We start from the raw sequence: 13,217 nt of genomic DNA, 5'->3' as shown, positions 1-13,217 counted from the left end.
TACACTCGCTTGCAATCACTTGATCTGTGATCCATAATTTCAGTTAATCAGTTAATTAATCAGTTAATAAGGCTAATCACTTTTCCCTGGAAGATGCTTATGAAACAGCCAGGATAAATTGCTTCCATCTGGTTCTGCATTCTTGTCTTCTGCTTCTGCATTTCTGGGATCTATGGTGGTGTTTGCAGATCCATAAAAGAGGGGTTTTGTTCTAGCACTGTGGCTGCTCCAGTCCAAAGCCTTTGCAGCCATCACCCGGCACCCTCCCTCTGAGGCATCCACCTCCCACAGCAGCTCAGGGCTTCGCCCAGAGCTCCATGCAGCACTGCAGGCTTATCCTTCTGAGTGAATGCAGTATGCAGCTCGGGCAGTTTGCTTTCCTTCTTGCATGACCATCTTTTTACTCCAAAAGGCAGTCGAGCAGTGGAAGACTAATGTTCACATTAAACAGGTAGTTCCTTGCTTGATTCTTACAACAAACACATCAAAAATAGCCGGTTGTTTCTTTTTCTAACTGAGCAATGAACACACAGTATGCCTGTACCATATATTTAGTTCCCACTGTCCTGAGCTCCTTGGCAAGCCCAAAGAAAAGTCATCAGCCCTGACACCTTCCTCAAACTGAGAAGCCCAACGTTTCCACACCTCTCAGCTCAGACTCTTTTTCTGAAGTCTTTGTATTTGGAGCAGCAAAGCTCACTGCTGGCTCCTGGCTTCTCACCATCGGTGTGTGCAGCAGCTGCCTGCTTGTTCAGCTGCACTGGAGGCTCATGGTTTCCATAGCTCTCTCTGTGTCCACAGCCTGGGAAGCCCTCCTTCCTCCCTGGCATTCCTTTTCCCGTCCCATCCTTCCCATTGTGCTTCTATCTGCCTCCTCCTGCTGCTTTCTGAGGCCAGGTGCTTTGCTGCTACGTTTTTTTTTTCCTGGAAAAAAGAAACAGCCACCGAGCAACTCCCCATGCCATGAATCTGGTTTTCAGTTTGCTGCCTGTGCAGCCCGCTGGGGCTGGGAGCAGGTGACACCTGGCAGAGTTGCTGTGTGTGCTGGGAAGGTCCGAGCAGGGAGTGTGCTGAGTTCATTCCTGGTTGGGGATTGTGCTTTCAGTGCGAAGCTTCCTCCGTCTACTTGCTCCACCCATGCCGAGTGCTTCCCACATCTGCTGGGTCAGACTGCATTACCTGTGAAGGTGGACTGAAACCTGACAAGAGCAGGCTTCCCTGCCTTTAGAAACCGTATTGCTTCTGCTCTGGGCTCAGAGCCTTGCCCTGCATCGCTCGCTCCTTTCATGCTGCTATGAAAAGGCTTGGGCAGAGCTTGCTGGAATTTAGGCTTCACCCCAAAATTATCTGTTCTAGCTCTGCCTCTTGCCTGGCTTTGGCCATTTCTGTCGCCAGTGTTGGATCTGTCCCAAGGCACCCCTAGCTCTGAGCATCAGGGCTTGGAGCACATGCACCATCAAAGACGCAACGTGCATCGCACTCCATCCTCAGCTGCTGAACGCTGCCCTTTCCAAAGCAAAGCTGTTGGGAAGATTGTCTCCTTTGATCTGCATTCAGCGCTGGATTTTATCCCGGCAGCCAACAGGCTAATTCCACGAGTTTATTCTGCAAAGCTCAATGAGAGCAGCTGGTGCCGGCAGCGTCCCTGCTGGCTCCGTGCCTGCTGGAGGCGGGGAGGGCTGGTGCAGGGGCTGGGGTAGGAGCCTGGCGCTGCACAGAGCAAGCTGCAAATCCCTGCTACACCGTGGTCCTGTTTGTGACCCCGGGAAGGGTCCTCTTTGGGAGCCGGGTGCTTGGATGCTGTGCAGGATTGGGCTTGGGGAGCAGAATGCAGCACCGTTGGCTTTCTTTACAAGGGCCCTGCAAGTGCCCACAGCTGCTTCCTTCAGCATCAGCAACGTTGCAGTAATCTCTGTGCAAAAAAATCAGCATCTTCTGGGGCTAAATATGCTCTGCAAATGCCCCTGCCCAGCTGATCCCTCCTCTGAAAGCATGCTGCTTATGAAAGCCAGGCAAAGAGGTCTAAGCAGGACATTACCAGGAGCTGAGGCAGAGCTGGGTCTGCCTTAGCCCTTTTCTCCTTACTTCCCTAAAGCAATGCTGCTGAATGACCATGAAGCCACAGCACGGCGGCCACCTCCATCCCCTCTGCCCCATGGCTTTGGCCACCGGGAGGAAAAGTCCCCATGAAGAGGGAACAGGGGCAAGGGACGCAGAGCAGCCCCGCATTGCCATCCCCCCATCTCACGGTCACTTGGAGATGCTCAGATGGGGACAAATGTCCGTCTGGAGGTACACGGGGAGCTGAGCCCTGGGGCTGTTCCTTTCTCTCCTCTTGAGCAGATTTCGGTGCCATCTGCTCTCTGCTGGCTTTGGAGGAGTCAGCCTCGTGCTTTTGTCTCCTCGGGCAAAACCGTGCCGCATACGTCCCCCACTGGGCTGTGGGTGCTGCAGGGCAGCCGGCAGGGGTGTGAGTCCCTCAGCCCGTTTCAAAGAGCTCCTGCTGCAGCAATCCAAAGTGTTCCTTTCTCGCCTCTTTCCTTCATGTCCCTCTGGAGCTGGCACCTCCCAAGGTCACTGCTGACACCCAAGGCTGGACCCTTGAACTGAAGCAGCTTCCAACACTGCGGATGGGGATGAGAAGTGGATGGGAAGGGGCTAAGCCGGCACCTCTTGGTCCGCAGATAGCCCAGCAAGTGATGCTGAGGGGCTCAGAGCCCTGTGCTTGCTCTGACCTCATAACACTGCACCTCCCTACCTGCTGGCTTGAGCCTGTCCCACTGGGGCAAGTCAGATTCTCACATCGAAGTGGGTTATGTCCTTGGGTCTAATCCCAGATTTCCTGCAGGAAGGAGAGCAAACAGGAGTGGGCAGTCCTGAAGAAAATGAAAAATGTCCCCAGTGCCCCAGGTGCAGCAGCAGGATGCCGGTCCAGGTCCTGCCATCCAGGGCTGGACAAGCCTGCAGGTCCTCCGGCTCTGCTCAGCGCCGTTCTGGGGCCGGGCTGCTGTGCTGGGCTCGTCCCACGGGATGGCAGTGCCCGCTCAGCCATGGGCTCAGCCCCGCTGTTGGCAGCAGAGCCTTCGGCAAATTGCAAGGAGGTGGCGGCTTCTGATTGACGGGTCCCCAGAGAGCAAAGTCCCTCGTTTCCTCCAGCCCGGAGGGGATCGGGAGCAGCAGGAGGAGGAGCAGCAGTGCAAACCTGTTCTCCATAACCCAGTGCTTTGCCCTTGCAGATCTGTTTCTGGGTCTCAGCCCACGGCCGTACATCCTGACCCCTTTGCAGAAGCTGCCGGCTTCCTCACCGCTGACTTTGCACAATGTCAAGAGCCGATGGCTGCAGAGGGCACCGAAACCTCCTTGTCCTCATCTACAGCCCTACACCCCCATCCTCCGCGTCTGTGTCGACCTGGTGGTTTCAACAAAGGGAAAGTGAAAGGAGGACAGCGGGGTTTGGCATCATTCACACATTGTTCCTCTTGGTGGAAAACCAGCACAAGTGACAATGTGCTGCCAGAAGGGTTCACGTCTGCACCAGGCTGGGATTTGCAGCCTAGGATCCTGCCTCATTGCTCTGCCCATAGGAAGCAGCGTGGCCCTTGCTCTGCCCAGAAATAATGGTGAGGCATTGAAACAGGCTGCACAGGGAGGTGGTGGAGTCACCGTCCCTGGAGGTGTTCCAGAACCATGTGGATGTGGCACTGAGGGATGTGGTCAGTGGGCATGGTGGGGGTAGGCTGGTGGTTGGATTGGATGATCTTAGAGGTCTTTACCAGCCTTAATGATTCTGCGATTCCTCTAGCATTCCTCTGCTGCTGGGAGCTTGAGCTCTGCAGGAGAGCAGGACCTTCAAGTTATGTTCTTTGTGTGGGAACCTCCTGGAAGCAACTGGAGGTCTCCAGGCCATGCTTGAAAGTTATCCTCCCTTTGCCACCCCAAACCATGGCCTCCGCCTCCTGCCTCTGCCACAGGAGCCTCCCTGCAGCAGGAAGGCCCTGTGGGGTGTTTGCTTCTCGGGGGCCAACGCTGTGATCAGATAATACCCAGGACTCCCAAGCAAGCCCCATCCTTGGTCAGCCTCTCTCAGCCAATCTCCATAAAATCACAGAATCATTAAGGTTGGAAAAGACCTCTAAGATCACCTGGTCCAACCGCCAGCCCATCCCCACCATGCCCACTGACCACATCCTCAGTGCCACATCCACACGGCTCTGGAACACCTCCAGGGACGGTGACTGCACCACCTCCCTGTGCAGCCTGTGCCACTGCAGCACCACTCTTTCAGGGAAGAAATTTTTCCCAGTATCCAACCTGAACTTCCCCTGGTGCAACTTGAGGCCATTCGGTCTCACCCTATCGCTGTTACCTGGGAGCAGAAGCCGACCCCCTCCTCATCACAGCCTCCTTTCAGGTCACTGTAGAGAGCAATGAGGTCTCCCCTGAGCTCCTCTTCTCCAGCCTGAACAACCCCAGTTCCCTCAGCCGCTCCCTGTCAGAGCTGTGCTCCAGACCCCTCACAGCTCCGCTGCCCTTCTCTGGACACACTCCAGGGCCTCCATGTCTTTCTGGTAGTGAGGGGCCCAGAACTGATCACAGGGCTCGAGTTGCAGCCTCACCTTCCCCACTCCCGTTGCTTGGCCTCCTGGTTTCAGGAATGTCCTGCCATGGCAGTAAGGCACGCAGCCTACGTGCCTGGCACTCGGCCTCTCCCTTACAGTCGTTTGGCACTGAAAATTATCTGCAGACAAAAGTGCCGTACCTAGGTCTTAATTTCCTCCCTCGCCAAACCATTACTACTAATTACCGCTCCTAGGTGTTGAAACCGTTTAAGCGACACTGCTAAATGCCCTGTGTTAATTTAATTGCCATGGAGCCGGGTTTCCCTGCATGCAGAGCTCTCGCAGGGTCTCAGCAGAAGCAAAGCTGAGTCTCTCATACGTTCTTCAGCCCTGTCTTTCGGGGGCCGGACACGTTGGCTGTTCTCAGTCACAGGGCAGGAGGTCTCTGACATCCCCTGGCCCTCTCCTGGCATGGTGGTATGGAGGAGAAGGCTGTGGTGTATTCTCCGTGGCCGGGGGCCAATGGAGCCAGTAGTGGGAGAGGTGAGCGGGGACAGGAGGAGCACCATGACCCTGGGCGAGGACGGAGCTGGCACCCACCCGAAATGACCGCACAGCCCAGGGGATGGGGCAGAGGAGGGGCTGCTGTCCACGCGCAAGCCCTTTGCATTGCTCAATGCGACAGATTCATTAGAGAATGTTAGGGAAGTGCTTTGAACATGAGAAGTGCTGAGTGCTGCTGTTCCTTATTACTGCATGGAGGCCAGCCCTGTCTGGGGCACCGAGCAGAATTGGGCACGCCTGATTCCCAGGCGTTGCCTTCCATCTCCTGCCCTGACCCACAAAAGCGAGGAGGAAGAGGGACAGCGTGGAGAGGAAAAAGGGAGCACACTTTTAGCTCTGGTGAGGAAGGAACACCACAGAGAGGTGGGGGCTGAGCCGTGCCCCCCATCACAGCCAGGCACTGTGCAGGACATGGGGATGGAGCCACGCCTGGCAGTGTCCCACTTGCAGGGTTGGCCGCATCCTGTCCCGCTTTGCTGCCTCCCCCCCCCAACCAGTGCCCTGGTTATGTGAGGGAGGGGTCCCCGGGGAGGAGCCAAAATGGGAGCACAGTGGGTGGGGGGAGCACGGGGAGCCATGGCTCAACGATCCCATCCTGCCCTGGGGAGCACAGCCGGGAATATGGGGAGCAGTCAAGCAAAACTCTCAACGCACCCATCCTCGTGGCCAATTCTCAAGGCTGGGGGACGGCATGGCTTGAGTTTACCTGTGCTCACTGTAAAGCAAAGCCTCACTGTCCCTCCTCTTCCTCCTTTGCTGGTGGAAGATGCGGGGCTCAGTGCCAACCCCCAGGTGCAGATGAGGGCATCTGCAGGGCTTGACCCCGTTGCCATTTTCCAGATGCTCCTCCAGCCCATCGGGGCCTTTTTCACTTTAATTCTACCCCCCTTCCCCTCCACCCCCTCCCCCCAAAATAAATCCACTGGAACGAGGACCGAGTTATAAAAAAAAAAAAAAAATCTTTATTTCATGTACCAGGATTTTTTTTTTTTTTTGTCATTTTCTCTTTTTAAAATTTTTTTTCCTTTTTAACAGTCTGAAAAAAACCCACGAAAGAAAGTAAATGGAGGTCGGTTTTTCTTGTACTGCTTTGAGCTGGACGTGTGCAATACCCTCGGAAGAACGCGTCCCCGCCAGCCCTCGTCCCTCCCCATCCCTTGTGAGGGGGTCCGGCACTCGGCCCCCCCCGCCTCTCCCTGTGAATGCTCCATGGAGCTTTTGGGTTTAACCCCAAACTCTGCTCTCCCTTATGCTGCAGTCCTGGGCGCCGAGCATCGCTTGTCCCTATGGGCCGGTGGGGGGTTCGTTTTGAATCTTTGTCCCCTTTTTTGTTAATAATATTTGTTAGAATTTGGGGATGGGAGGGGGGGTGTTGTGAGCAGGGTCTGGATATCCAACCTGCTCCTCTCGCCCTGCCCCGGGGGCTGAGGCTGAGATATTTGGGGGCAATGGGGATGGAGGCATCGGGATGCTTTTAAGCAGAAACCCCACTGGGAGCCGAAGCGGGAGCCCGGCAGGCTCCTGAAACTGGAGCAGCAGGGACGGGAATGGAAAGAAAAAAAAAAAAATCCACCACCAAAATATATTAAAACCAAAAATTTGGAAAAAAAAATAGGTCTGAGCTGCCCCCAGATGCTCGGCGCACCCATCCTGAGCACCCCACAGCTATGGGGGCAGCCCCTGCGGGTCCCATCCTCGGGGACCCTGATCCCTCCCCCGCTCTGCCAGTCCCCATCCCCCCCCCTGCGCAGGTGCACCAATTCGGTATGAATTCAGCTGAATCCAGGCGGGATGGGGGGGCTGCTACAAAGGGACCCCCCCCAGCGGGAGAGGTGGGTGCCCTGGGTGGGGGGAACGGGGGCTTGTTGTGGGGGTGGGGGGGTGACCAGGCGCATTTGGGGAGCCTGTGAGCATTCACAGGGGAGTGAGTGCGTGCCCCCCACCCCGCAGCAGCCCCCCCCGCAGCAGCACGCTGAGCACTGGGAGCCCCTCTCCCCTCTGGGTCCCCCCGCAACCCCCCCCTCCGCCGCCCGCCTCGATTTTTCACAGTTTTAAAGCTGGAGAAAATAAAAACGAAAACAAAAATAATGCTATCTGTTTTCTCTTGCAAGTAAATCCACTTATTATATTTACATTTATTTATAGTTGCTGTTTTATTAAAAAAATTGCCACTTTTTTTTGTTTTTTTTTTTAAGAAACCTTTTTTCGACCTTTTTTTGTTTTTTTTTTCTTTTTTTTCTTTTTTTTTTTTTTCTTTATGACTTTGCGTGTCTCTGCTTTTTCGCGCTGTCACTGCTGACCCTGGGTGGTGGGAGGGGAGAAGGGGGGTCCCCAGAGCTGTGGGAGCCCCCAGGACCCCCGGGGACAACTGTGGGCAGCTCCTGCGCTCCCAGGGGATAGCGGCCACCCTTACTCATAGGGACCCGCAGGGGACAAGCGGCTGCTGGGCTCCCAGGGGGGGCTGAGCGGGTCCTGGGGGGGCTGAGTGCCCCCCTGCAGCCCGAGAGCCTCCACAGCCCTCGGGTGACCTTGGGGACACAGAGGGGTTGCTGCAGGTCCAAGCCCTCCAGGAGCCTGCGCTGAGCTGAAGGAAGTGGGAAATGAACCATAAAATTAAAGAACCCCCCCCCCCCAAACCCAAAGAGCTGCCGCCTCCTCCTCTTCATCCTCCTCCTCCTCCCACTTGGTTTATTGTCGTTATTTCTTGGTTCCCTTTTATATTTTTTTTTAAATCTCTTTTTATTAAATGTTAAAATAATGGTACATGGGAAATCATGCATTTTCTTTTAAATTTATTTCTATTTTTTTTAAATCTCTTTCTCTCAGTTTTAAAGTTTTTCTTTTTTTTCTTTTTTCTTTTTCTTTTTTTTTAATGTTTTTTGTTTTTTTTTTTTTCCTCTGCTGTTCCTTCCCTCACGTCTCCTTTTGTTATTGGTTTGCTCGCCGTACGTTTGCTTTATGTTCACGTGCTCGTTTGTCTGCTTATCTCTTTGCTCGCCGGTCACTCCGTATTTTATTTCCTATTTTCGCGCGTGTTGTTGTTTTTTTTTAATGCTTTTTTTTTTTTTTACACTTTTCTCTCTATGTTTTGTTTGTTTGTTCGTTTGTTTTTTGTTGTTTTTTTTTTTGCGATTGCGAGGGCCCCACCCTGGGGGCACTCACACCTCCTCCCACCCCACCACCCCCTTCGCCCTCCTCACCCCCTTGCCCACCCCCCCTCCCTCCCCGCCCCGTCCCCCACCCCGTCCTCCTGCCTCCTCCTTCCCCACTTGCAGCTCCTGGCGGTGGCTTCATACCGGGGTGGTCCGGCGGTTGGCTGTGTTGGTGTGGATCGAGTCCTTGTTCTCCTTCTGGATACAGTTGTGAACCTGGAGGAAGCTGTTATCCCTGTCGGAGTTGTAGGTAGCAGTAGGGGTGGTGGTGGCCTTCAGCGGGTCCCTGCTCAGGGTGTACATCGAGATCTCTGTTGATGGGAGGGTGTTGAACCCTTTGATCCCGACGGGAGAGGCATCCCTGGAGTGTGAAGGCTCGGTGGAGCGGGAGCTGGAGCGGCTGCGTCTCTGGTAGCGGTACCGGTAGCTGGGGATGCGGGTGATGGCGGAGGACTGGAGGTAGTCCGTGGCGCGAGCGTTGGCGCGCAGCTGTTTGTGCCGGTCAATGAACATGTGGACGGCCAGCACTCCCACCATCTCGGCTATAATGAAGGACAGGGCCCCAAAGTAGAAGGACCAGCCGTAGGAGTAGCTGTTCTTCTTGGAGTCGCTCTTCGAGGGGTCTCCAGCGTTGGCTGATATGTATACGATGATCCCAATTATATTACTCAGACCTGGGGGAGAGGCAGCCGTCAGGAGGACAACGCGTGGCGGTGGCCGTGGGATGAGACTCCTGCCCCCCTGCTGCCAGGAGGGGTAATGGGGTCCCAAACCTACCTGCTGGTCTCCATTGCAGCTTTTCCTGGGCAAGCCCTTGCTCATGCTCCCCCCACACCCGGATGGCTCCCCAAAACCACCAGCCATGAGGATCCTCCCTCCCTATGTGGCAGATGGAAAGGCTTCCTCAGGGTGTTGCCTTCATCCCAGGTTGGAAATGCAGCCCTCCTGTACCCCTGAGCCCAGCCCACACATGTCCCATTACCTGCGGACACGAAGAAGATGCCGGCACTAAGGATGATGTTGTGTCGAGTTTTGTAGAACTCGCTGGCTGCAATGCAGAGTCCACCCATGAAAAGCAGAATCACACTCAGGATCGGAAAAATACTAGAGGCTCTAACAGCCCCTGCGGAGGAGAGAGGGAGAGGGACAGAGACAACAATGCACGTGTCAGAGAGAAGAATCGGGGCTATGGCCGCAGCATGGGGCGAGGTTGACCAGAGGGCATGACCTGGGGAGTTGGAGTAATTCATGGAGGAGTAAAAAGGGGGTGAGAAGAGAGAGACAACATGTGTTAGAAGATGCTGGTGATGAAAGAGCTGGGCTCGTTCCAGAGGACAGGTGTGGGTGTGCATGTACCAGCTCCATACACACATCATTGGTCAATAGTGGATAGCTCAGCTGTCAGAGGGCAGTGACACCGATGCAGGCAGATGCACAATGAACCCCAGAGTTCTGGGGGAAAACTTCCATGTATCTGGGCACTCTGCGTTGGTTTGTGTTGGTGCTGTTTGTGGTTTTTTTACTAAGAAGGGCTTCCCTCCTCTCTTCCCAAGAGGAAGTAATCTGTAAAGCGTGAAATGAAGCCCTGCTTGCTAAAGAAAGGTATCAGATGGGCTGGTGTGATTCTGCTTGTGGAGCAAAGATGGAGCAAAGAAGGATGAAAGCCAAACCCTCCTTGCCTACAGGAGCGGACCCTCCTGGCGCAAAGCATGGAATCATAGAATATCCCATGTTGAAAGGAACCCATAAGGATCATCAAGTCCAGCCCCTAAGTCCCAAAGGGGGGACTTTTTCTGGTGCAAGAACAGACTTTTTTCAAAGACCCTGCTGGTGTTGGAGTCCTACCAGGCAGAAGGAATGGGCTCTTTGAGTGGGGGGCCAAGCCTCCTGCCTGTGTGTTGAGAATGCAAAAAGCAGGGACAAACCTTTTGCTTGCTTTCCATCTCTCCTTGGCTCAGTTTCAGGGAACAGGAGAGTGATAATAACCATCTTAATAGCTTCTGGAAGGCAAGGCAGAATTCAACAAGGTGAAGCTAAATGGAGGTGAGCAAATATCAAGCAGGCATCCTCTGTTTGGAAGTTTTCTAGAGGGACGCTCACAACCCTGATCTGACCTTATCAGTTTTAACTGGGTCTTATTTCAGAAATTCCCATCTCCTGGGAGAACCAGAATGTGCCGACTGATGTGGGGAGCTGCAGGCAGCATAAGAAGTGAGAGAGTAGCCTCTGCTTTCCACTCTTGGAAGGACCAAGGAAGCAAGAGAAGGGCAGGGTTTCATCTGGTTTTCTGGGTTCTCAGGGCTAAAGATAAAAGGGATTTATGATGGTTTTTGGGTGCTCATAGCATCTGCCTGTTTTCTAACTTCATTTTAGCAAGCAAACATAGGGATGCCGCTGCTTCCTCTCTAATGGGTGTTTAATTCTCAGAAACATGAGATACCTTCTGAAGATATCTGGCGGGCATCAAGTCTGAGCCCTTCTAGATGAGCCATGGGCACTGTCCCATGATTATCCTGGTCCTTGATCCAAAGGGATCACGTAGGTTGATAACAATGAATACCCTCCTAGCTGCCCCTGCTAGCACCACCAGGCATTGCCCACGGTCTCAATTTGGCAGAAGGTTTGGGGAAGAGGCTGCTTGGTGGGGTTCTTATGCAGCCAGACAGCAGAAGCCCAACTTCCCCAAGGAGAGACCTCAGGAATCCTTAATTAAGTGGCCAAATCCCACATTGAACCTAATTCTTCAAAAATGTTCTGTCTTAGGACACTCTCGGGTCCTGGCATTGGCCAGATTTTGCATGTGGGTCTCGTTCCCTCTGAGGGAATGGATCCACAGCTATTGGGATGCTCACTCCCTTCCCCCATCTCTCCTTCCTGAAGCTCAGAGGATGCTTGCAGTCTCCTCGCTCCCAAACAGCCATGCAAGCAGTAACAGCCATCTCTTTTCACACACAAATGAGCTTTTCAGAGTCTAAATTCTCTCTCTCATCTCTGCTGCAGGGCTGGGTCTCCACATCTGGCTTCCTGCACAGCTGGCTGACAAGGAGCAGCTCTGAGATGCTGCTGGTCTTTGGAGACCTCTGGTGCTTCACCTTGGGAGGTCAAAATCCCTTGTCTCAGATTCCTGAATGGAGAAGATCTCTTCTCATGGTGCCAAAAGATGCTGTGTGTGTGCAGAGGGTGGAAAAGAAGGCAAGGTGGGGACCTGGGAGGGGGAGTGACTCCTGTTCAGCTGAGGTCACAGGGTAGGAGGAAGCGGTGGCTCATTGCTAGCTGGGGTGGCAAATGCTGTGGGTCTGCTCTGTAGAAATGCAGTGTTTGGAGAGAGGTGGAACAAGAGAGAAATGGGTATCTCCATTCACTGCAGTCCAGCAAATTTCTTAGATCTGATGCAATCAGAGTACGAGGTGAGGAAGCACAACCTTGCTCTATGTGAGGTGAGCACGTTTGGGCAGAGGGGATGCTTGAGTTAAATCAGTGATACAGAGGGGAGCTGTGGTGTTCCTGTGCCCAGGATCTGGCTGCAGAACCAGCTGCAACTATGAAGGATGGCCCCTGAAGCCCTCCTCTTTCTCCATGCATCTTGCCCACTGGAGAGGGGCTCAGAAACTGCTATTGTCATGTGCCAAACTCTGATGCATTTGAGTTAGAAGACTCTGGGTTTATATCACAATGAATTGCCGCTAATAAGAAATGCTATTGGTTGTCATGACTCTTGACCTGTCTCAATGGCAGGTCCCAGGGAGGTGAGACTGCAGCCAGATGCAAAGACTCAGTGGATCTGGGGGGCCCGTGCCCACCTCTCACAACCGTCCCTCCCTCTGCCCCCTGAGCCCCACAGAATCCAGGATCTGCACTATCCTGTCTTCAGAGAGCAAAAGGCACCCGATGACAGCACCTATGAGCAGTTGCAAGGAAAAGAGCCTGTGGACTTACGGAGAAAATATTCTGCTGTATCGGCTTCATAATCTGCATCCTCAGGGAAGTGATCGATTTGCTTACACAGACCTTTAAAATTCCCTAGGGAACAAGAGAAAAAAAAGAACAAATGAGAACACCAGCAACCTCCTTGAAGGAGCAACTGCCCTCCGTGTCGCTCCTTACTCCCTCCCTTCCTCTCTCCCAGGCGGCACACATGCTCACATGGGGACCATTAGGTGCTTTCCTCATCACATGCTCACACACTCATCTCCCTCTTCTTTGCACAGGAACACGGGCCGGACACAGACTGATGTCCACTTGGCCCAGTATCTCTTGCTCTGGGGATTCGTCAGCACTGGAGGTTTTGGCCATGCATGGGCAAGGGGTCTGTCCCACCTCTGAAGGAGGTGGAACTGGAGTCACAAATGACAAAACTCATGGGTTAGCATCCCTTCTGTTGGCATCGACTGAAGCAACTTCAGGTATTTGCATAGTTACAGAGAGGCCAACTCTCCACTTGCATTTCACCTGGCATAGCCTCGGTGAATTCCAGTGGTGTTGCGTACAGAGGGCTGATTGTATTTGTGCAGAGAAGTGTTTGTTTTCCTCTGCTGTGAATTTGCTATACCTATTCATTTCACTGGCGGGATATGTTCCATTGTTCCGCTGTTGTACGAGAAGAACAAAAGCTCCTAATCTACTTGCTCCGTATGACTGCTTGCTTTGTGTACCTTTAGCAGGCCTCCTCTTGTGTCCTCTCACAGATTAAGCCTGCAAGAAGCTTGGCATGAGTGTTGGGGTGCAGTCCTGCAGCCAAGGACCCCATGTGCTGGAGGAACCAAATCTGCTGTGGGTGAGAATCTGGGTCACCCACAGATTCACCAGGCTGGTGAAAAGCCCCCATACAGGTGCTTCTACCAGCCTCTCTGCTTTAGCCACAGGGCACCCTCTTTAACATACTCTATGACCGGCAAAGCCATCTCACCAGAAGGCCAGAGAGATCTTCCCAGTCCATCATCAT

General features: G+C 53.5%; 1 protein-coding gene across 3 annotated transcripts in view; it reads right to left on the bottom strand.

The window, feature by feature from the left end:
- Window positions 1-8,356: 8,356 nt before the first annotated feature.
- Window positions 8,357-13,217, bottom strand: part of CACNG2 (calcium voltage-gated channel auxiliary subunit gamma 2) — a 56,271-nt gene continuing 51,410 nt past the window's right edge. For all 3 annotated transcript variants that reach the window (XM_040656354.1, XM_425482.7, XM_004937775.5), the window contains 3 exons: window positions 12,212-12,295; window positions 9,258-9,398; window positions 8,357-8,949 (listed from right to left, as the gene is read on the bottom strand). In XM_040656354.1, coding sequence (XP_040512288.1) covers window positions 8,414-8,949; window positions 9,258-9,398; window positions 12,212-12,295 — 761 coding nt within the window. In that variant the 3' untranslated portion in view covers window positions 8,357-8,413. The remainder of the gene's footprint in view (window positions 8,950-9,257; window positions 9,399-12,211; window positions 12,296-13,217) is intronic.

Source organism: Gallus gallus, chromosome 1 (genome assembly GCF_016699485.2).
Source record: "Gallus gallus isolate bGalGal1 chromosome 1, bGalGal1.mat.broiler.GRCg7b, whole genome shotgun sequence".
NCBI classification, from domain to species: domain Eukaryota; kingdom Metazoa; phylum Chordata; class Aves; order Galliformes; family Phasianidae; genus Gallus; species Gallus gallus.
This window is presented reverse-complemented; position numbering and strand designations above follow the sequence as displayed.